This window comes from Tamandua tetradactyla, chromosome X, assembly GCF_023851605.1.
Source record: "Tamandua tetradactyla isolate mTamTet1 chromosome X, mTamTet1.pri, whole genome shotgun sequence".
Taxonomy (NCBI): Eukaryota; Metazoa; Chordata; class Mammalia; order Pilosa; family Myrmecophagidae; genus Tamandua; species Tamandua tetradactyla.
In genome coordinates, this window is record NC_135353.1 from 17799996 (window position 1) to 17821299 (window position 21304).

The 21304-nt window shown below is 48.7% G+C and overlaps 1 protein-coding gene across 1 annotated transcript; it reads left to right on the top strand.

Moving 5' to 3' along the window:
- Nucleotides 1-19428: 19428 nt before the first annotated feature.
- SOX3 (SRY-box transcription factor 3) lies at nt 19429-20766 on the top strand. The gene has a single exon (XM_077146330.1). The coding sequence runs from the start codon at nt 19429-19431 to the stop codon at nt 20764-20766; it is 1338 nt and encodes a 445-aa protein (XP_077002445.1).
- Nucleotides 20767-21304: the final 538 nt, after the last annotated feature.

A 21304-nucleotide genomic window follows, 5' to 3' on the forward strand; every position in this document is an offset into this window, starting at 1 on the left:
CCCAGAGAAGCTTTGAACTATCAGCAAGAATAGGCATAAATATCTTTCCCAAAGCTCCAGAAACAGTTAAAAGACTGCACAGGGTGAGTGCTGAATCAAGCAAAAAGCTGCTTTAAAGCAGGAGGATCTCCCTCCCTGGATGGTCCTTCCCCTACCACTTACTGGTTCGGTGCAGAGCAGGCTAGCATTCCCAGGGCAGGTTCCTGGTCCCCGTCCAGGAGGGAATGGAGTTACCCATATGCACATACTGGGAGCATGTAAGTCTGGCCCAAACTTTCTGGCGGTGGCCTGAAGTTCTCACTGTCCCAGAATTTGTTCTGTGTATAGAAGGCGGCTCACTGAGCTCTCCTATAGAGCATAGTGGGAGAGCAGACAATTTGTGCTGCCTGGGGCAAGGGGTTGATGACTATAGGACATAAGGTACAGTACCTGGGACCCTGAGGAAACCAATGAATAATCTCAAAAATGTTTAACTGAATAACATTCTCCATCATTGCTGTAGTCCTAGCCATAAATTTAGGATTAACCCCATTCCACTTCTGAGTTCAAGGCAAGAGGGGACATTCCTATGCACTTGACCTGGGGAATTCCTTTGGCCAAAAGCATGTGTACACATGCCGAAGACAAGACATGTGCAGAAAGGACCAGGGAGCTCCCACACTTTGGCCTGGATCTATTCTTTAAATGCTTTATATGGATAATCCCTGAAGGAAAGCACTTGTACAGGTCAATATGCAAAGACTGAGAAAGGTGTTTTATCTTTTTCCTTCACCTTTATTTTTTATTTTATTTTAGCTCCTGGCATTCAAGGAAATCTCTATCATAACACTTGCTGGATATAAGCTTAAAAAACAGACACTTCAAATACTAACTTCCAGTGATAACATATTAAAATATAAAATTGTCCAGGTTTCAATAACAAGTTAGAAAACATACAATATAAATATACAGGAAGTGATGGCCCAGGCAAAGGCATTAGAAATTATTAATAAGGAGGATCAGACTTGAGAAATAGCAGAAAAAAACTTTCAAAAAATCATTCTAAATGTGCTCAAAACGCTAAAGGAAAACATGAACACCTAAGTAAAGGAAATCAGGAAAGCACTAGATGAACCCAAAGAGAACATCAATAGAGAGATAGAAATTATGAATAGGGACCAAACAGCTGAAGACCAGAGTAAGAGAAATTCAAATTCTCTAGAGGGGTTCAACAGCAGAATGGAGTTGGAAGATGAAAGAATCAGGGAACTTATGGATAGCATCCAGTCTGAGGAGCAGAAAGAGAGAAGGAAGAAAAATGATCAGAGCCTGAGGAACCCATGGGACACCATCACACATACCAATATATGCATTATGGGAGTTCCAGAAGGAGAAGAAAGAAAGAAAGAATGTCTGTAAACTTCCCAAATTTAACAAAAGACATCGATATACACATCCAAGATGCTCAGTGAACCCCAAACAAGATAAACTCCAATAGATCCATAGCTCACCATGTTATAATCAAACCGTCGAAGTCCAAAGAGAGAATTCTGAAAGCTACAAGACAGAAGCAATGTGTTACCTACACGGGAGCCTCAATAAGATTAAGCACTGATTTCTCATTGGAAACAACGGAGGCAAGATGGCAGTGGGAAGACATATTTAAAGTGCTGAAAGCAAAAAACTGTCATCCAAGATTTCTATATATGGTAAAACTGTCTTTGAAAAATGAGGCAGGGATTAAGACATTCCCAGATAACGCAAAGCTTAGGAACTTTGTCACTACTAGACCACCCTATGAGAAATGCTAAAGTGAGTTCTACAGGTTGTAAGGAAAGAACACTAGACAATTGAAGAAGTCACAAGAAGAAATAAAGATCTCCAGTAAAGATAATGGCATGGGTAAATATAAATACCACTACGATTGTGTTTTTTGTTTGAAACTCCACTTATTATTCCCCACTGGGTCTAAAAGGCAAATGCACAAAATGTGATGATAAATTAGTGGTTTTGGACTCACAACATATAAACATGTAATTGATAACAAGAACTACATAAAGGAGGTGGGGTGGAGGGGTATGGGAATATAGTTTACGCATGCTATTGAAGTTTTTTTTTGGTATCAAAGCAAACGAGATTGTTGTATATTTAGAATGTTAAATTTAAGCTCTATGGTAATCACAAGGAAAATACCAGAGACTATGCAAACTTATAGAGACAGAAAGAATACAGGTTATGAGGCATGAGGGGGCAGGCGCAATGGGGAGTTAGCTTAAAATGAGTGTAGGGTTTCTGTTTAAGGTGAAGGGAAAGTTCTAGTAATGGATGGGGGGGGAGGGTACTGCAACATTGTGACTGTCATTAATCCCACTGAATGGAATGTTTGTGAGGAGTGGGGATGGGAAAGTTTACATATCTATTGCCACAATTGAAAAAGAGAAACTAAAGATATAATGAAAATTAAATGCAATACATGATCCTGGTTGGGATCGAAGAATGGAGGAGGAAAGGTGCAAAAGGACACTATTGGAACTAAGAAAAAATTGGAGTATACACTGTAAGCTTTTTATCAATGCTAAATTTCTTGAACTTAATAACTAAACTTAAGGTGATTATATAAGTGAATACCCTTGTTCTTAGGAAATGTATATGGAAGCGTTATATGTTCAAGGAATATGATGTATGCAACCTGCTTTCGAATGTCCAGAAGACAGATATCAATCGATCAATAATTGATAGACAGATAGAATGAATGATATGGCAAAGGTGGCAAAATGTTAAAATTGGTGGATTTGGGTATCTTGGAGAGGGGTGGGTACATGGTATGGTTCTCTGTGTGGGGTGTGTTATTTTTGCAAATGTCCTGTAAGTTTGAAATTATTTCAAAATAAAAAGTTTTTTTTTAAAAAAAAAAAAAACCTGAAGGGCAAAGATATACAGTCACTCACAGTGCAGTTTCATACTAATTCTCACCTTCCATGTTTCCCCACCTCCTTGCTCTTCAGCCATACTGGATTGTCTCCGCAATCCAGAAGAAGCTATCCTGCTTCATCTCCCTGGGCATTCCTCCCCCACCCAGTCTGCCTAACGCCACTAATCCTTCTGGAGTGAGCTAAGGAATCACCTCCTCTAGGCAGCCCTACCGGACCTATCTCTCCTCCACCATTCATTTAGGCTAGGTGCCCCTTTCTACATTCTGTACTTGCTTCCATCATAGCCTTTTTGCAAAAGCCTGTGTATTGGCCTGTAAGCTCCCTGACGGCATATTGATTCTGTATCCTCTGTGTTGGGCACATAGTATGTATTCAGTAAGTTTGTTGAATAATTAAGTACATGAATTAAGTACTACCTCCATTCTATAGATCTGAAAATGGAGACTCCTATAATTGAAATGATATACTAAATGGAACTCAAACCAGAATATCTTAACTCTAATTTTATCAGTGCCTGCTCTTGACTCTTAGCACAAATGTGGAGTCAGAGCCGAGGTATGTTTCAGCCTCCAGATATTACTGTGCAATCTCTTCCTAGTTCTAATCTCCAGTTTTGATACCACTGCCCTTATCATCACAAAATGAATGTCTGTCCCCAAGAGTCCCATCTACTGTTCCTACATCCTGAGGGCTGGGAATATGAGGAGAGACCAGGGATGGAAGTGCCAAATATAAGTGGCTCTAATGCACACTGGTATCCACAAGTCTGCTCATTATGGGACCAGAAAACATCAGGGACTCCAGGCAGACCATAGGACTCATCTTTGCAAGTCAGAGCAAGATACCTGATGGGTGGATGCAGCCCCTGAGGTGCATGGCTTGGCAAGTATATAGTTTTGTAACCCCATCTTCTACACAACGCAGGCCCATGCTAGGGCACTCCATTTAGCGAAGGGAGCATGGAGAATAAGCATATGTGCCCCTGACAGATGTGCCCTCTCTCTCCACCATCTTCATGGATAGAATCAGCAAGATGGCCAGGACAGGGGCATAAGGATGGGGAGTAAATATTGGCAGGGACCATAGTCCATCCATGCTAGGCTCCTCCCCCACCCCAACCCCACCCCTGCCCAGTAGGCCTTCTTTCAACACTTCAGAACCCCTCTGGCAATGCCAAATCTGCTTCCTAGAGTACCAGGTACTCTTCCTCCTCCACTGAGAGCACCTTGAGGGCAGAAGCCAAGTGTTATTTGGCTCTATGACAATGGGTCCCAAACAAATCACATCCATTCATCATATACTGAGTGCCTCCAAGAAGCCAGGCTCTGGGCTAGGTGCTGAGGAAGCAAAGAAGGAAGACCTGGCCCTTGAGGAGCTCTCAGTTGAGTTGATGGACAGACAAAAAGAGGTGATTAAACAGTGTGGCAAGATCTCTGAGAGAATAAACACATGGGGCATCAGACAGCATCATGGAAAGCACCTAATCTAGTCTGGGGGCACGAGGCTAGGGCAGAGTCATGGAAGATATTATGGAAAATGGGCGACCTGAGCTAAATCTTTAAGGTTGGGTAATGCAAGGAGGAAGGGTGTGCAGTGAGGGAAGGAGTTCCAAGCAGAGAAAGCAAATGTGCAAAGATGGAGGCAAAGGAACAGAGTCTGATCAAGAGCAGTACAGAAGCAATTCCTTACAGTGTGATGAAGAGGCAAGGTAAGGTCAGGCAAGAAAGATGAGGCTAAAGAGTTGAGAAAGGGACGGGTATGTGACTTCTGTATTCTTCCCCTCTAGAAGTCCCCAAAAAGCTCACTTAAGATGCAGACCTTGTAGCCAGTGATGGTTGATTGCTCTGGATTTTCTCTTGACCCCTCTACTCTTCCAAATCCAGAGACTGTCATCCTGGCCCCACCCACAACAGACCTAAAGGCCTTCTTTTGTGGATAAAGAACCAGAAATTGGCTTTCCTAGCTTTGTTCTGCTACTACGAGGATTTTCTGCCACCTGTCCTGGAGCTGTGACTCTAACCAGTACAATAGAGGACTGGCCATTTCTGAAGAAAATCAAGGACCGCTTCAACTTTCAGTGGGTTTACTTATTGTTAGAAACGGCATCATATAAGGACGTTTGAAACCTTCAAAATTTTACAGAGGAAAATACCTGTAGAAAGCATCGTAGCCCAATACCCTCATTACAGGGGGAAAGTAAGATCCAGGGGGAAAGGGTCTTTGTCTAAAGTCACACAACAAGCAAATCGGGTCCTCCTAAGCCAATGCAGTGGAAAGAACCCATCATTTAGAGAGAGATCAAATCTCAAATTTTGTCAGTATGTGTGTAACCTTAGACAGGTTGCTAGGATTAAACACACAAGATGAAATCTGTAAAGGCCATGTACAGTGTCAGCCAGGAGTAGGTTCTAATAAGTGGTCACTATCATTATAATTTCCCAGAACTTTGGGTAAACTCACATCTGCATCTGTATAATATAAGCCAAGAGATTAATCTGCACACTGGGAAGAGTGAGAAGTAACAGCTGACGGATGAATTGGGTGCTGGGTCATCAAACCGCTTTGCTATGACCTTCGAGGTGAGGCCCACCTGGCAGGGCTGTTGAACAAAACACAGATTCTTTTGACTCCTAAGAATGAAAGGAAATCAGCATCACCATGAGAAGGTAGTGTGCACTGCCTGCGAAGCTGACACTAGTACACATTGGCTTACCTATTTAGTCCTGAATCCGATTTAGCGTCGATTTAAATGTTTCTAATTTGTGTACCTTGAGACCTGGTGATGTTTCTCTCCAGCTCTCCTCGGGGGAAACAACCTAGGAATGCAGGGCTCCTGCTTCCTTGTTTCCCCTGCCATTTGTCCCCATTCATTAAGACCTCTGACCATCATATTCATGGAGTTTTACTTAAATACAGGAAGAATTATTGACCTGCTCCTTAATAGGGCATAGTATCAATAACACCGTAAGATATGCGACCAGATGATATGGTATAAATGCCCTCAATGTAAAAGTGTAAGCAAACTGTAATGTGGTGGAAGGATAACTGGATAAGAAGTCAGGAGGTATCTTTCCAGGTCTGATTTTTGCTAACAATAAGCTCCATCATTTTAAGAAAGTCACTTAAGCCTTCTGAGCCTTTTACCTTATCTCTTAAAAACATAAATAATTTTTCCCCACCTGTGCTATATAGGTCATAAGGTTGCCATGATGATGATGATGATGACAACCACAACCACCACTACCTCCACCACCTAACATTTATTACTGAGTGCTATGATTATGTCCCAGGCACTGAGTTCAGTACTTTACTTACACGGTCTCATTTATTTCCGACAGGCACTTTAAGAAGTATCATCAATCCCCATTTTCATAGATGAAACTGAAGCTCAGAGAAGTTAGGCAACTTCTATTAATGTGCAGAAGCAGGATTCGAATAGAGATCTGGGCTCTTAATCATTCCTTGGTCTGCATTTTATCAGAACCCTACCTAATCTTTTGGCAACAGTTTTAACTAGGAGTCAAACAAAGGTTCATGCCAGATCTCTTTCTTCAAATGTAATGCAGTCAGCACAGATTAACCCTGGAATTATTCTTGAAATGAACTGAAGTCTCTCTAAATTATTTAGTTAAAAAAATGATTTTTTTAATTCTCTAACCCTTTTTAGCAGCCACGGTGAGGAAAGATAAGACTTTGATCTCCATAGGTGAACAGTACTACTTTTTTCTTCATTCTAGTTGGTCAATTGTGGCTCTTTCTGAGGCCTTGGAGATATTATAAAAGCTATGGAATTTGAGCAAGACCTCAAATTAATTCAACAGGACTCCTGATGCAATCTGTAACAAGAATATACTTTGTATCAAGTTCTGAAAGGAAAAAACTAAACCTCATATTCTAAGCAAAAATAAAAGATTTTAGATCCGTATGACACTAATTGTATATATTTTTTTCTAACAGCGGGCACATCTCTATTATAAAGGATATTTTATGTTCTTTCAGAATTAAACACAAGAGGCCCCTCTGTCAGAGACCAAATCCCCCATCATCTCAGTGAGTGCTCTCCAGAGAGCCTTGATAGAAACTATCTCAAGCGATTGTGTCAAATGTAGGAGACTATGACGCAGAATTGGAATCATGGGGTAATTTGTTAATCTTTTTTCATTCAAAAAAGGACTTCCTCAAGTACTATGATTCATTCCAATAATGTCTATGCATCTAGCTCCGTGATGGGTAAGAAGCAAGACGCTGTCCCCTCTCTCTCCCGCAGAGGAATTTTCTTCTCCTGGAGGAAGTTTCAATTCTCTTTAGGAAAGAAGAAAACCCAGGTGAAAGCAAGACAACTACTCTCGCACCAAGCCTGCTCTGTACTAAGCAGAGTGCCAGGTCCTTTCAGCTGAACTAAATTATTTAATCCCCACCTAACCCAGTAAAGAAGGCTTTACTATCCACCTCTCATAGATAAGAAAATTGAAAAAGTCCGGGAGTTTAATAAACTTTCCCAAATCATCCAATTAGCAAGTGCTCAAACTCAGATTCAAAGCCAGGTTTGCCAGATCAATTCCACTGTATTTGCCCACTATATCACACTACTTTAAAGAGTAAAAGTCCAATAAACTGTAGGCAAGTTGGATCTGAATCCTGACCCTCAGAGATTTCATGGAAGCAAAATTAACATTAAGTCTACAAGAGGGCCAAGACTAGGGTGAGGCAAGAGAGGCATTTAGGGCACAAAATTGAAGGAGTCATGCAAATGTCATCAGCCATCTCCTAATGAAGCACAGCACAATTCACTTTACTGGTACGAAGATAATTCGATTTAACCCTGGGATGCGCTTGTACCCCCCTTCAAGTGAGTATCTCTTTAAAATTTGCACCCTAAGCACCTTGCTTGCCTTGCCCAAATCCCAGCCCTGGTCTGGAGTGCACCTCCTTCTTCTACCCATAAGCTCATAGTTCCAGCACAAGGCTGAAGAGTATAATCAAAGCTAGGCAATCATAATAATGGAGGCAATTTTTTTTTTTTTTTTTTTTTTAGTGTTTATCCTGTGCCAGGTACTGAACGCAACATAGTACACGCTTTGTCTCCTTTAGCTCCCACAAGAACCCTGGGAAATGACTTTGCTCCAGATATTCAAATGGCTCATTACTTTAGATTTCTGCTTCAGCATCACCTCCCAGGGAGGCCTTCCCTGACCATTCTCTCTAAAATAGCAACTCCCATCACTCTCTAGCTGCTTATCCTATTTCAGTTGCCTTCCTAGCACTTATAACATCTAGCACTCATTCACTCATTCATTCATTTTTTCATTCACTCGTCTGTTTGTGCTTATTGTTTCAGTTCCCCACTAGAATGTTAAGTGCCACTAGTCTAAGAACTTTGTTTAGTCCAGGACTCTATCCCAAGGTACTGAAGATTACCTTCAATTAAAAATGTATTGATTAAATGAATGACCTTAGCCAGATACATATGACCCTAAAGCCTGTGCTCTTATCTACTGGCACCATCCAAGGACAAAAGATTCTGCATTGGGGAATTTCTTCTCAAGCCTTAGGACAACCTCATTGTCTTTTTTTTTTTTTATAACATGGAAACATCCAGGTTCTATTTGCTCTCAACACTCTGAGAAAAGTTTCTTTCTATTCCTCTCCTGATATCTTGTTCCCTTCCAAAGCTGTGCTTAAGGCTTCAGGGCTCTTCTCGGGCAGTTCTGGCATTCCCCCAAATCTCAATTAAACTGCCCACGTTGGAGACTTGATTCCTCCTTTCAGTTCTCTGTGAATCTGGGCTCCTTCCAGACTACTGATTGGTGACTACGCATTGCTGACCCCTGCTACTAAACCTTACCCTTGGGGAGGTATCAATTTCACCCCAGTTCCTGTAGAACTCACTTTGAAAAAAAGGCACCATCCCATGGAATAACTCTGTTGTAGGAACCCAAGGGTAGGGAGAGTCAAGGGACTTAATTGCCAAGAAAGGGTTTCTTTTTCAGGCTGCCAAAGAAATCTTATATGGAAATTCTACCCTCTTTGGTCAAATGCTCTCATAACTATATTCTAACGATCATTCGAACAAAGCAGCAATGAAGTTAATGTTCAATAGCAAAAAGCCAACATACCGATTTACTTGATATCCAAAATGTGGTAGGAGGTCATCAGGTGGAAGCATCTTCAACAAGGAATGCAGGATGCCAACAGGAGCAGAAGAAACATTTTGGTGCACTTTTTTCATTGTTATTCTTTAAGAATACATTGAATAGCCACCCAAGTGATGCTGCTCTGTCCATCCCTTCTTAAGTTGGCAGACTATCTCTAAATTGTTTAAAGGATAAAGGGAATGACACTCCTCAGAGAATAGTTTCCTTATTGGTGTGTCACTTTATTGAAATCATTTTATAGTTATTTTTAAATGTCATCATTTTGTAGTGAGTGAATAAATTATTTTAAATTATATTTTAAAAACTGATTGTCTTTATTAGCACAATCCCATTTACTAAGATCCTCGACCAATTCTATGAGACTGCACTACCCTTTAGTGGCTCAAGGAATTTATATAGTGTTTTATAAAGATCAGTAGAATGGAGACTTCCGGAGAAGATGGCGGCTTAGTAAGACGCGCGGGTCTTAGTTCCTCCTCCAGAAAAGCAACTAAAGAAAGAAACAATACGAAACAGCTCCCGGAGTCACGACAGAGACCAAAAAGACAGCGTACCCCATTCTGGAACAGCTGAACGGGCAGGGAAAATCTGCTGCGGTGAGATACCCGAGGGGCGCGCGTTTTCCCGGCCGGGGCGGCTGGCGACTGGGGTCCCCTCCACACACGTGGCTCCCCGGTCTGACTGGGAACGTTGGATAGCGGGGCCCTCCCGTCAAGCTTGGCATTTCGGGCCAGCTGGGCAATTAGGACCGGCACTCTCCCAAACCGCGGCGGCCAGCGACCCCCGCCTCCACGTGCGGTTTCCCGGGCCGACTGCCATGCAGACAGACGAGTGCCACGAGCGCCACCTACTGGGCAGGAAAAGAAAAACAGAGCCCAGAGATTTCACAGAAAAACCTTTCAACCAGCTGGGTCCCACACCCAGGGAAATCTGATCAAATGCCCAGACACCAGCAGAAAATAATGGATGACGCTCGGAAAATTGAAGATATGGCCCAGTCAAAGGAACAAACCAATAGTTCAAATGAGATACAGGAGCTGAGACAACTAATGCTGAATATACGAACAGAAATGGAAAAACTCTTCAAAAACCAAATCAATAAATTGAGGGAGGACATGAAGAAGACATGGGCTGAACAAAAAGAAGAAATAGAAAATCTGAAAAAACAAATCACAGAACTTATGGGAGTGAAGGACAAAGAAGAAAAAATGGAAAAAACAATCGATACCTACAATGGTAGATCTAAAGAGACAGAAGCTACAATTAGTGAACTGGAGGATGGAACATCTGAATTCCAAAAAGAAACAGAAACTATAGGGAAAAGAATGGAAAAACTTGAGCAGGGGATCAGGGAACTGAATGACAATATGAAGCGCACAAATATACATGTTGTGGGTGTCCCAGAAGGAGAAGAGAAGGGAAAAGGAGGAGAAAAACTAATGGAAGAAATTATCACTGAAAATTTCCCAACTCTTATGAAAGACCTAAATTTGCAGATCCAAGAAGTGCAGCGCACCCCAAAGAAAATAGACCCAAATAGGCGTTCTCCAAGACACTTACTAGTTAGAATGTCAGAGGTCAAAGAGAAAGAGAGGATCTTGAAAGCAGCAAGAGAAAAACAATCTGTCACATACAAGGGAAACCCAATAAGACTATGTGTAGATTTCTCAGCAGAAACCATGGAAGCTAGAAGACAGTGGGATGATATATTTAAATTACTAAAAGAGAAAAACTGCCAACCAAGACTCCTATATCCAGCAAAATTGTCCTTCAAAAATGAAGGAGAAATTAAAACATTTATAGACAAAAAGTCACTGAGAGAATTTGTGACCAAGAGACCAGCTCTGCAAGAAATACTAAAGGGAGCACTCGAGTCAGATACAAAAAGCCAGAAGAGAGAGGTATGGAGTAAAGTGTAGAGAGAAGGAAAATCAGATATGATATATATAATACAAAAGCCAAAATGGTAGAGGAAAATATTATCCAAACAGTAATAATACTAAAAGTTAATGGACTGAATTTCCCAATCAAAAGACATAGAATGGCAGAATGGATTACGACCCAGCAATACCACTGCTAGGTATCTACTCAAAGGACTTAAGGGCAAAGACACAGACGGACATTTGCACACCAGTGTTTATAGCAGCATTATCTACAATTGCAAAGAGATGGAAACAGCCAAAATGTTCATCAACAGATGAGTGGCTAAACAAACTGTGGCGTATACCTACGATGGAATATTATGCAGCTTTAAGACAGACTAAACTTATGAAGCATGTAGTAACATGGATGGACCTAGAGAACATTATGCTGAGTGAGTCTAGCCCAAAACTAAAGGACAAATACTGTAAGGTCCCACTGATGTGAACCGACATTCGAGAATCAGCTTGGAATATATCATTGGTAACAGAGACCAGCAGGAGTTAGAAACAGGGTAAGATAATGGGTAATTGGAGCTGAAGGGATACAGACTGTGCAACAGGACTAGATACAAAAACTCAAAAATGGACAGCACAATAATACCTAAGTGTAATGTAACTAGGTTGGAACACTGAATGAAGCTGCACCTGAAATATGTTTTTTTGTTTGTTTGTGTGTTTGTATCTTTGTTTTTGTTTTTTTCTTTTTCCTTTATATATATATATATTTTATTAGTATTATTATTTTAATTCTCTTCTCTATATTAACATTCTATATCTTTTTCTGCTGTTTTGCTAGTTCTTTTCCTAAATCGATGCAAATGTACTAAGAAATGATGATCATACATCTATGTGATGATACTAAGAATTACTGAGTGCATTTGTAGAATGGAATGATTTCTAAATGTTGTGTTAATTTCTTTTCTTTTTTTTGATTAATAAAAAAAATTAAAAAAAAAAAATCAGTAGAATGAATGAGCATTCTACTTTCAAAGAAGGCAAAGCTTTCCCAATCTATAACTTTATTTTCATGTTTCTAGAACATGAATCTGAAAGCTGAGACTCACTGGTAATATTACTGAAAAATTTTCTCATATTGTAAATTTATATATGTTGAAGATTTCATTTTAGAGCACACCTACAAACAGGTTCTTTTTTTTTCTTGCAGGCTAGGTAATTTCACCAAAATGGTGAAAGGTTTAATATTTTTTTTTAATGAAATTATGTGCAATGACATAAAACCGATGAGTTAGCACATTTCAAAATCCATATTTTTAAAACACAAAGATGTTCAAACCAAATTGCAGTCTAAAGGGCTCAGAAAAATTATCTGCAGACGGATTTAGCTCGGTGAACAATTAGAAACAATACTGAAAGCTGCTCATTTATGTCCCTCCCCTGTCATCACCTCGTCTGGGTCTTTCGTTGATGAACTAAGAAATATAGGGAGAAAAAAAACCCCCGAAAAACAACAAAGCAGGGGTTTTCAATATGGTTTTTCTTCAGGGAACAATAAAAACATTAAACTTTATACATTTAAGTGTCTGTGCACAGAATGGTAGCCCTTTCATGGAAGTCCAGCTTGGGTTTTGTCTGGGCTGGGAAGGCGGGAGGGAAGTCTGTGAATGCCCCAGAGTCATTTAAAATATATAGTATTAGCTAATTGATGAGAGGGCTAAAAACAATAGGAAGGAGGCAGTCTGGCTGCGCTCCAGGAGCAGGGCTTTATGGCGAAACCCAGTTTACATTAGAGGCCTGTTTTTCCCCCTTTCCTTATATGAAATGAACAGCTGTAATTGAAAAGCAAGGAGCTCCATGGTTTATAGAAATAGGTGTTGTGAAGAGCCTTAGCCGTCTAATTTTCTTCCTATTGCAGGGCAGGCTTCCATTGTCTGTTTTTTTAGAGCTAATTTCTTTTCTGATCAAAAGGACCACGTCGTTGAAAAGGTAGTAATGACTATTCATTTGGCTGAAGTCTCCATTCTCCAGACTGCAAGCTTTATTTAGAAATGGCTATTTCTTTCTCAAAGGAAAAGCTCATTTATGTCCTCTATAATGTCAATTAAAGTAGAATATATTTTAATTATTTATCCTGAGGAGAAACCTTTTAGGAACTTAATTTGGTATGCCTCTGCTATGCAGACGCCACAATATGTGAATGTGGAATGATATCTAGGCACACGGGTTTTATTTTATTTTACCACTAATGAATAGTTTATTTGCAACTAATTAACAAGTTAAATCGGCACAATTAGCGTCGGATTTCTTTAATAATATAACTCATAAAGGGTTAGCCATTGGAACTAGAAAATAAGGTTGGTTGTTGGCATTGTGAAGAAACCATTCCACAAAAGGGGCAGTTTTTTCCCCATTAGAAGGGGTTATTGGGACGTTCCTCCCGTCGCTGTTACAAAGGAAAGCTGGGTCGTGGCTGGGAGGAAGAAATATGTTCAGAAACAAGGGAGTCCGTGTTAATTACACAAACATCACATCGGCCGAGCCGTAGGGTCCTAACCCGGCGACACTCTGAGACAGGGAACTGGGGTGACGGCGGCCTAGGCGCGCAAATGCTAGCGCGGCCAGGCCACCCGACAGACTTCGCTTGGTCGCACCGTCTGGCCGCCGGCCCGCGCGGAGACGGTGCTGCCCGAGGAGAAAGCGTCCTCCATACCTGGCAAGCAGCGGCACGCCGGCGGCTCCCGGGCCGCGTCCTCCACCCGGCTCTCGGTCGCAAGCAGCGGCCCCGGAGCGTCGCGCGCCCGCCTGCCCGCCAGCCACTCGGACCGCAGCTCCGGGGCGCGCGGCCGCGAGGACTCTCGGCCCGCGGGCGCTCCTGCGGCCGCCGCTGGGCTCGCCGGGCTCCGCGTCGTAGTTGGAGAGGGCGCGCGCCAGCGCGGGAGGCCGTCAGGGTGGCCCCCGCGGGCCCTCCCGCGCTCACCCACCCGATCCCCGTCAGGCCCTGGTCAGCGGCAGGACGTCGCGCTGCCCTCGTGGCTGGCCCCGGTTGTTCGGGCGATAAGCGACGCGGGGAGAGGGGGAGCACCGCTCAGAATCCCGGGCCCTCTTGAGACTTGCACGTTCCCAGGCGGAGCGGACAAGAGCAGGGGTCTCAGTCCCGTGCCCAGCACCCAGGTTAGCACATAGTTGGGGCACCGCAGAGGTTCGATGCAATGAAAAGAGAGGAAAGTGAATCCCGCGGCTGTCCTCTCTCTGAAAAGAAACCGAAAAAAGATCAATTAAAAAAAGAAAGAGAAAATAAAGGCGAGGGCAAAGAGCAGCTGAAGGCCGCCCCGAGATTTCACGTTTCCCCCACGCTTAGGAAGCGCTCCCCGGGCCCCACGCCGCCATCCCCATCCCGCGCCCCCTGCCGTTGGGGTCAGCGAACAGGGCTACCACCCCGGAGGCGTAGATTTCCCCGGCACCCCGGGGAGGGCCGCCAGGACCGGTGATCCGCGCCCCCCGCTGTGTGAATTAGCGTGTGGAATTATGGGCACGTGGAAGAACTCAAACAAGAATACCTACTGCTAACGATTTTAACACTGTTTTCCCGACCCCGGCCTCCTGCAGGCCTCCCCGCCGCTGTAGCGGGCCGCGGCAGTGACAGAAGGCAGTAGACCAGGAGACAGGCCCAGTGGGAGGGCCGGCCCCGCCGTAGGGTGCCGGGCTCCGAGAAGCTTCTCCTCGGGGGTGCGGTTTGGCAGCTAGAAGAGCTGAGCAGGTGGAGAGTTGGGGGATGGGGGAAGGCAAAGAGACTGAAGGCCATGACCTGGAAGGCCCCTCGGCCGTGCCTTCCTTCCCTCAGGGAGATGAGTGTTTGGGTTGTGAGGTCGGCGAGGGGGCGCTGAAGGCAAAGGTTATCAAATTTCTCGCCGTTTCTGGCAGACTTAAGCCTGGTAGTCCGGCTCCCCCACGCCTCGAGAAAGGAGAGCTGGTTGTTAACATCTTAATACCCTCTGGGTGAAAGGAATCTTTGCAACTGAGCGCCAAGATGTGGGCCAAGGGAGTTCCCAGTGTATCTACCAAGTACTACTGTTCAGCTGATCGAGCGAATCGAATTCAGAAACTCGCTTTTAAAATTACACCCTCTCCCCACCCCCCAAAGATGAGCTGCTCCAAAGTGCAATCGTACCGTCTACTGGGAGACTTTATGCTACCTCTACGACCATGTCACCACACAGCTAGCAACCCCTAACCACCTTTCTTTACAGAAGATCAACTGGGTTCTTGTTCACCACCTGCAGTCTCTAGCCTAGGGTCCTTGGCTCCTTCACTGATCTCCATTGGAAGTTGTGTGTGTGTGTGTGTGTGTGTGTGTGTGTGTGCGTGTGTGTGTGTGCTGCGAACTGAGAGAAAAGAGAGGTCCCGCTGAATGTGCCAGGGTCTGGAGGGTGTTGTCAGCTCCACCCAGCTGGACTGCTGGTGACCTTGCCAACCTTTTTACAAGAGATGGCTCTACAATAGCCCCAAGCCTCTGATTTCTAGATCCTGGCCCTCGATCAATCTATTGGCCCTAAATACATAATCTTCCTGGCTAGGAACCCGAGTAAAGAGTCAGTGGGTGTTTTCATGGAAGAGAGAGAGGAAATAACTGCCTTCAGATGTGCAAACTTTTTGTCTCCTGGAAAGCAAAGCACCTTCAGGATATCGTTTTCATTTCCTCAAGGCCAGACCGCCAGCTGGGCTCGGCTGCCCTTGAGAAACAGGAAAAGAGAAGGCTCGGCCACGAGCCGAGGGTCACCTTTGCTGGCCCTGTAGTCAGGCCTCAGTGGGCCTAGACTAACCCAAATACCGCCCATCTCGGAGAGCCCACACGATACACACCGTTCTCATTCCACCCACCATGCTGAGGGGCACTCCTCTAAGAGCTTGGGTCCCAGGGACAGGGGTCCCCCGAGAGTAGGTGCTGACGAGGAATCAACGCGCCCCCCCCCACCCCCCGCGCGAGTGGTGTAACGATCCCTTCCGTGCTTTCGCTGCCGATAGCTTTAAGGCACAAGTGCTAAGAGGGTACTTTGCAGAGATGCTGCCCTTGGGAGACTAAACTTCTGCCAAGACTCGCAGACGTAGGAAGGCAGAGCCGGGAAGCCTGGGACGCTAGAGCCGGAGTCCCCCGAGTTTTGAGATTACTGGCCCTCTAAGGATGAACACCCTTCTGCCAGGAGGCGAAGCCGGCCGCTTCCTCCTTCGAGGGTCAGGGCGAGCTCGGAGCCCCGGAGGGCGAGTAGGGGAGCTCGCGTGAAGTTTCCAACCGAAGCCAACAAGCGGCGCTGTTGCCGCGCCCTCGGTCTTGGGAGCCCCAGGCCCGAGCCCTGGCGGTGAAAGCCGGTGCTCTCTAGGGAGAGCGAGGGGGCGCCTGGCTGGGTTCCCCGCCCCCGGCCCGGGACTCTGAGCGCCGCCCACGGGCTCCTGGAAGCCCCCGTAGGCCAGAGAGCTGCCGAGCGCGCTCTCTTCACCAGGAGAGGTTGGAATGGACGGGTCTTGGGTCCCGCTGCGTCCCCTCTGTGTTCCTCCTTCAGTGTAGGGTGCCTGCCGCCTCGCCTCCCCGTAGCCCCAGAGCCGGAGCTGAGGACTCTTGGTCTGTGGAACCTGCCGCGCCACTTCTTTCGGCCCCCCAGCGAAGGTCGCGTTACTCGACTGGTGCCTGAGCCTGCACTGCTGGTGGGTCAGAGAAGAGATTTCCTTCCAGTCTTCTCTCCATCTCCCTACACCCGCAAGAGCAACCTTGCCTGTCTGTTGAAATGGTAGTTTGGGTTCAGAGGATTTTCTCAAACGAATTCCGAAGGAAATTCGGCGTGGCTCTCACTTGGGGCTGTGCAGACCATCCCAAAGTCCCCGGTATGTAGACCGGCATAATCACGACCTCGGTGGACAGCCGGGAGGGTGGGTCTGATCCTGACAAAAGACTGTTGGAGATCTGACAGGAGGATGTAATGTGAAAATGAGCTCACCTAAGCCGCGCGCCAGGGAAAAGTGACTGCATGATAAAGAGCTGGGGGCAATGGCTTATCCCTCAGATAACCTGCCGCGGGAAGGAGCGCAGGCCCAGCACTGCATTCCCTGTCTTGGGAAAGAGGCAGCCCAGAGAGCTGTCACCACAACGGCTTATTTGGGTCTTAAACTTGGAAAGAGTCCTGACATCTGTCAGGCTACTGGACGCCAGGCCGCGCGTCGGTTGGGTAGTCTCCTAAAACGCGCTTCACTTAGCAACAGCCTCGGGGGGCCCCCGAGAACCCGACAGGGGCATCTGAAAAAGGCGGCGGGAGGGCAGGGCTGCTGCACATTGGCTTCTGTGGGGGAAGGTGGGTTTGCCCAGGGAAATTTTACTTTCTCAGCCAGTTCGCGGGGGAAATAGGTGAAGGTGGAGGGTGCCCAATCATTGTTTTCTGAGCCATGCCTTCCAGCCTGTGTCAGCGTCAGTGTTGTGTACACCCACGCGCACGCACGCACGCACACACACATGCACAGAAACGAACCTTTTTCAAGTAGTTTACTTCAAACCCTAAATCCGTACACCCATCCAAATGATCGCAGCCTTCGGCTGCAAATATTTGCTTAGTACCTTTCAGTCCCGGTTGGGCAAGAAAGCACAGACCAGGCAGAACCCAAGCGTAAGTGGCAGGAGCGAGGGCGCTGGCGCCTGGGTCGGATTTCGGGACCGGGAACTCCCAGGACCTGCTGCGATTTGGGAGCCGGGATTTTAGCACCAGCTGTCCGCCCGTGACCGCAAAGAGGGAACTAGCCTGCTTGGAGCCCCCCAATCCACCGCGGGGTACTTCTAAAATTCGTGCAAGAAAGAAAGGGAGAAGCGCCGCGCGTGCGGACGTCTGGATATCGCCTTGTTTTTGCGTTAACGCTAAGGAGCTAGAAGCCTGGGATTTTTTTCCCCCACTCTTAAAATGGAATTGCGCCTTCTTTTCTGTTGCCCACCTTTCCACAGGGCTGGGAAGCCGAGGTCGTTCACTGTTCAGGCATTTTATTTCGGTTTCTGGCACTTCTGCCCGGCTGGTTCTCCTTCCTAACCGCCGCCTCCCGCGGCTCCGGGAGTTTCAAACGCTGTGCCACTTGCTTGGGCTGGCGGCAGTACTTGCCGGGGTTCCCTCTCACGGCAGCTTCGGTTCCCGCGCCGCTTGTCTTTGGCAGACAACCACACATGCAAGTGAGTGTCCTGCTCGGAGTCTCGGGTCCCCAGTCAGCAAGTCTAGAAAAAACGAGAGAGGAGGCGAAGAAGGATAGAATCCGTTAGCAGAGCCTGCTCCCGGGGGAGGCCGCGCGGCTGCGCGCGGAGAGCAGCGCTCAGCGGTGCTGGCAGGTGCGCGGCCAGAGAAGGGGGCCCGGCGGTCGGCCCGAGGACCGCCCCGACTCCGCTCCGACCACTCCCCACCCACCCCCACCCCCCAAGAAACTTTTCTTTCACTCCGAGAGGCTCGGTGTTGCCATGAAAACGGATTTTCCAATGGGTCCGACCCTCCCCCTCCGGAGCATCGGACTGGAAAACCGAAATGGCCAGAGAACAGAGACAAAAAGGGGCCCCTAAGGGAGTGTCGGGGGAGCGAGAGGGCCGAGGCCGGTTCATCCCCCCCCAATCCCCCCTTTCCCCCCACCCCACCCAACCGCGCTCCAGTGCCTCCTCCCTGCCTCGCAGCAGACGGCGGAAAGGACCCTATGCTGGCTGATTGCTCGCCCTCCCACAACCCTCAGGAGAGCCTCCTCGCCCCGTGAGCTCCGCCGACCGAAGCCTGGCTCCCGCGCCCCGGCCCCCGGGCCCGGGGTCCCCTCTAGGTTCTCTGGTCCGCGGCTTTCTGGTGGAGGGTCAGGGTGGCCAGCAGTTGTTTCCAGGGAGAGCTGCTAGGAACCCCAGACCAGAGGATCTCCTTTGATCCCTGCGTCCTCAAGCCTGCCTCGTAGTTGGAGGCCTCGTGTTGCCCGGTGTTTTCCCGGGCTGGTAGCAGACGCGGTCGGACCTTAGGGCGGACAGTGGAAGCTTTGTGAGCTGGCCACGGGACCCGGACCCGTTCGGCCCTGACAAGGCTGCCAAGTTGTTTTCTGAACCCCCCAGGCGCCCCTCTGCCCCTCGACACCCCCCAGTCCTGTTTGCGCCCCTCTCCCCAGCACGCGTCACCTCCCCCGGTTTCGTTCTTTCAAACTTTCTGAGACCCTAATTGGTGGTCCCTGAGTGGGTCTTCGGGTCTCCCGCCTCCTGAATAACTCTCATCACGTCACCGAGCCCAAGAAGGGCGTGGGGGTGAACTAAAGGGCTCCCCGAACTTTTTTTTTCCCAGTGGGGCCGGTCAGGGGCTACATGGTGATTGGCCAGGGCGCGTCACTGCGGGTCTGTCAATCACCGCCCCCCCCTCCATGGCGAGAGGGCGGACCTAGCCCCTGCCCGGGAGATCCGAGCAGGTATATAAGGGTCCCAACCAGCGCCGGGTAGCCAAGCAGCGGATGCGACCCGCTAGAGAGAACGCATCAGGTGCGAGTAGCCTGCGGGGCCCTGCTGATTTGGTGGGAGACACTTCTGCGAACCTGCCCTTCCCGCTCGACCTGCTGGCCCGCCGGCCACCAAGTGCCTCTCCGACGGAGTCCCCCGGCCTCTTCACAGTGGCCGTCCCCACCCCGGGAGCGCCTTCTCCTCCCGCCACGCTGGCGCACCTCCTTCCGGCCCCGGCTATGTACAGCCTGTTGGAGACTGAACTCAAGAACCCCGTGGGGCCCCCCACCCCGGCGGCGGGCACAGGCGGCTCTGCTGCCCCGGGCGGCGTAGGCAAGAGTGGCGCGAACGCAGGCGGCGGAGGGGGCACGAACGCAGGCAGCGGCAGCGGCAGTGGCCCGAGCGGCGGTGGCGGCGGCAGCGACCAGGATCGAGTGAAACGGCCTATGAACGCCTTCATGGTGTGGTCCCGCGGGCAGCGGCGCAAGATGGCCCTGGAGAACCCCAAGATGCACAACTCGGAGATCAGCAAACGCTTGGGCGCCGACTGGAAACTGCTCACCGACGCCGAGAAGCGGCCGTTCATCGACGAAGCCAAGAGGCTGCGCGCCGTGCACATGAAGGAGTATCCGGACTACAAGTACCGGCCCCGCCGCAAGACCAAGACGCTGCTCAAGAAGGACAAGTACTCGTTGCCCGGGGGCCTACTACCCCCTGGCGCGGCCGCCGCCGCCGCTGCCGCGGCCGCCGCCGCCGCTGCAGCCGCCAGCAGCCCGGTGGGCGTGGGCCAGCGCCTGGATACGTACGCGCACGTGAACGGCTGGGCCAACGGCGCGTACTCGCTGGTGCAGGAGCAGCTGGGCTACGCGCAGCCCCCGGGCATGAGCAGCCCGCCGCCGCCGCCCGCGCTGCCCCAGATGCACCGCTACGACATGGCCGGCCTGCAGTACAGCCCCATGATGCCGCCCGGCGCCCAGAGCTACATGAACGCCGCCGCCGCGGCCGCCGCCGCCTCGGGCTACGGGGGCATGGCGACCTCGGCCGCCGCCGCCGCCGCCGCTTACGGGCAGCAGCCCGCCGCTGCCGCCGCCGCCGCCGCCGCCATGAGCCTGGGTCCCATGGGCTCGGTGGTGAAGTCGGAGCCCAGCTCGCCGCCGCCCGCCATCGCTTCGCACTCGCAGCGCGCGTGCCTGGGCGATCTGCGCGACATGATCAGCATGTACCTGCCACCCGGCGGGGACGCGGCCGACGCCGCCTCGCCGCTGCCCGGCGGCCGCCTCCACGGCGTGCACCAGCACTACCAGGGCGCGGGGACTGCCGTCAATGGCACGGTGCCGCTGACCCACATCTGAGCGCCGGGCCGCGCGCGCCGCGCCTCCGGCTCCCCCCACCCCGCTCCGCACCCCCGAGTTGGGACGCCTTGTGTTTAGCTTCGTTTGCCTGGGACTGTTGCCTTGTTCCGAGGACGGGGAGGGCCGAAAGTTTGGGCTGTAGCTGTCGGGTTTTGTACGGAAGCAAAAAAAAAAAAGAAGTTAGGAGCGGCGGAAATGGGACTTTTTCGAGCGGGCCTGCCCCTCCTTCCCCCCTTTGTAGGTTGGGAATCGCTGTGCTGTTTGCAAAGGAAAAGCAGCCCTCCTTCTCCTCCTCCTCCTCCCCCTCCTCCTCTTCCTCCTGGGTTCCGGGATTTTTCTGTTGCATTCGAAAATGTCGTCTTGTTAGTTTGCTGTTAAACCTAGGAGTGAGTGAAGGGGAGAAACCAAGTCGCGGGTGAGGAGCCGCTGGGAACCGCGGTACCGCCGCCGCAGCGCGGGCCCCTGTTAATTTATAGCCAGGTGTGCGTGTTGTCTCCCGCCTCGCCGGCCCTGGCCGCGGGACAGCTTCTGTCCAGTC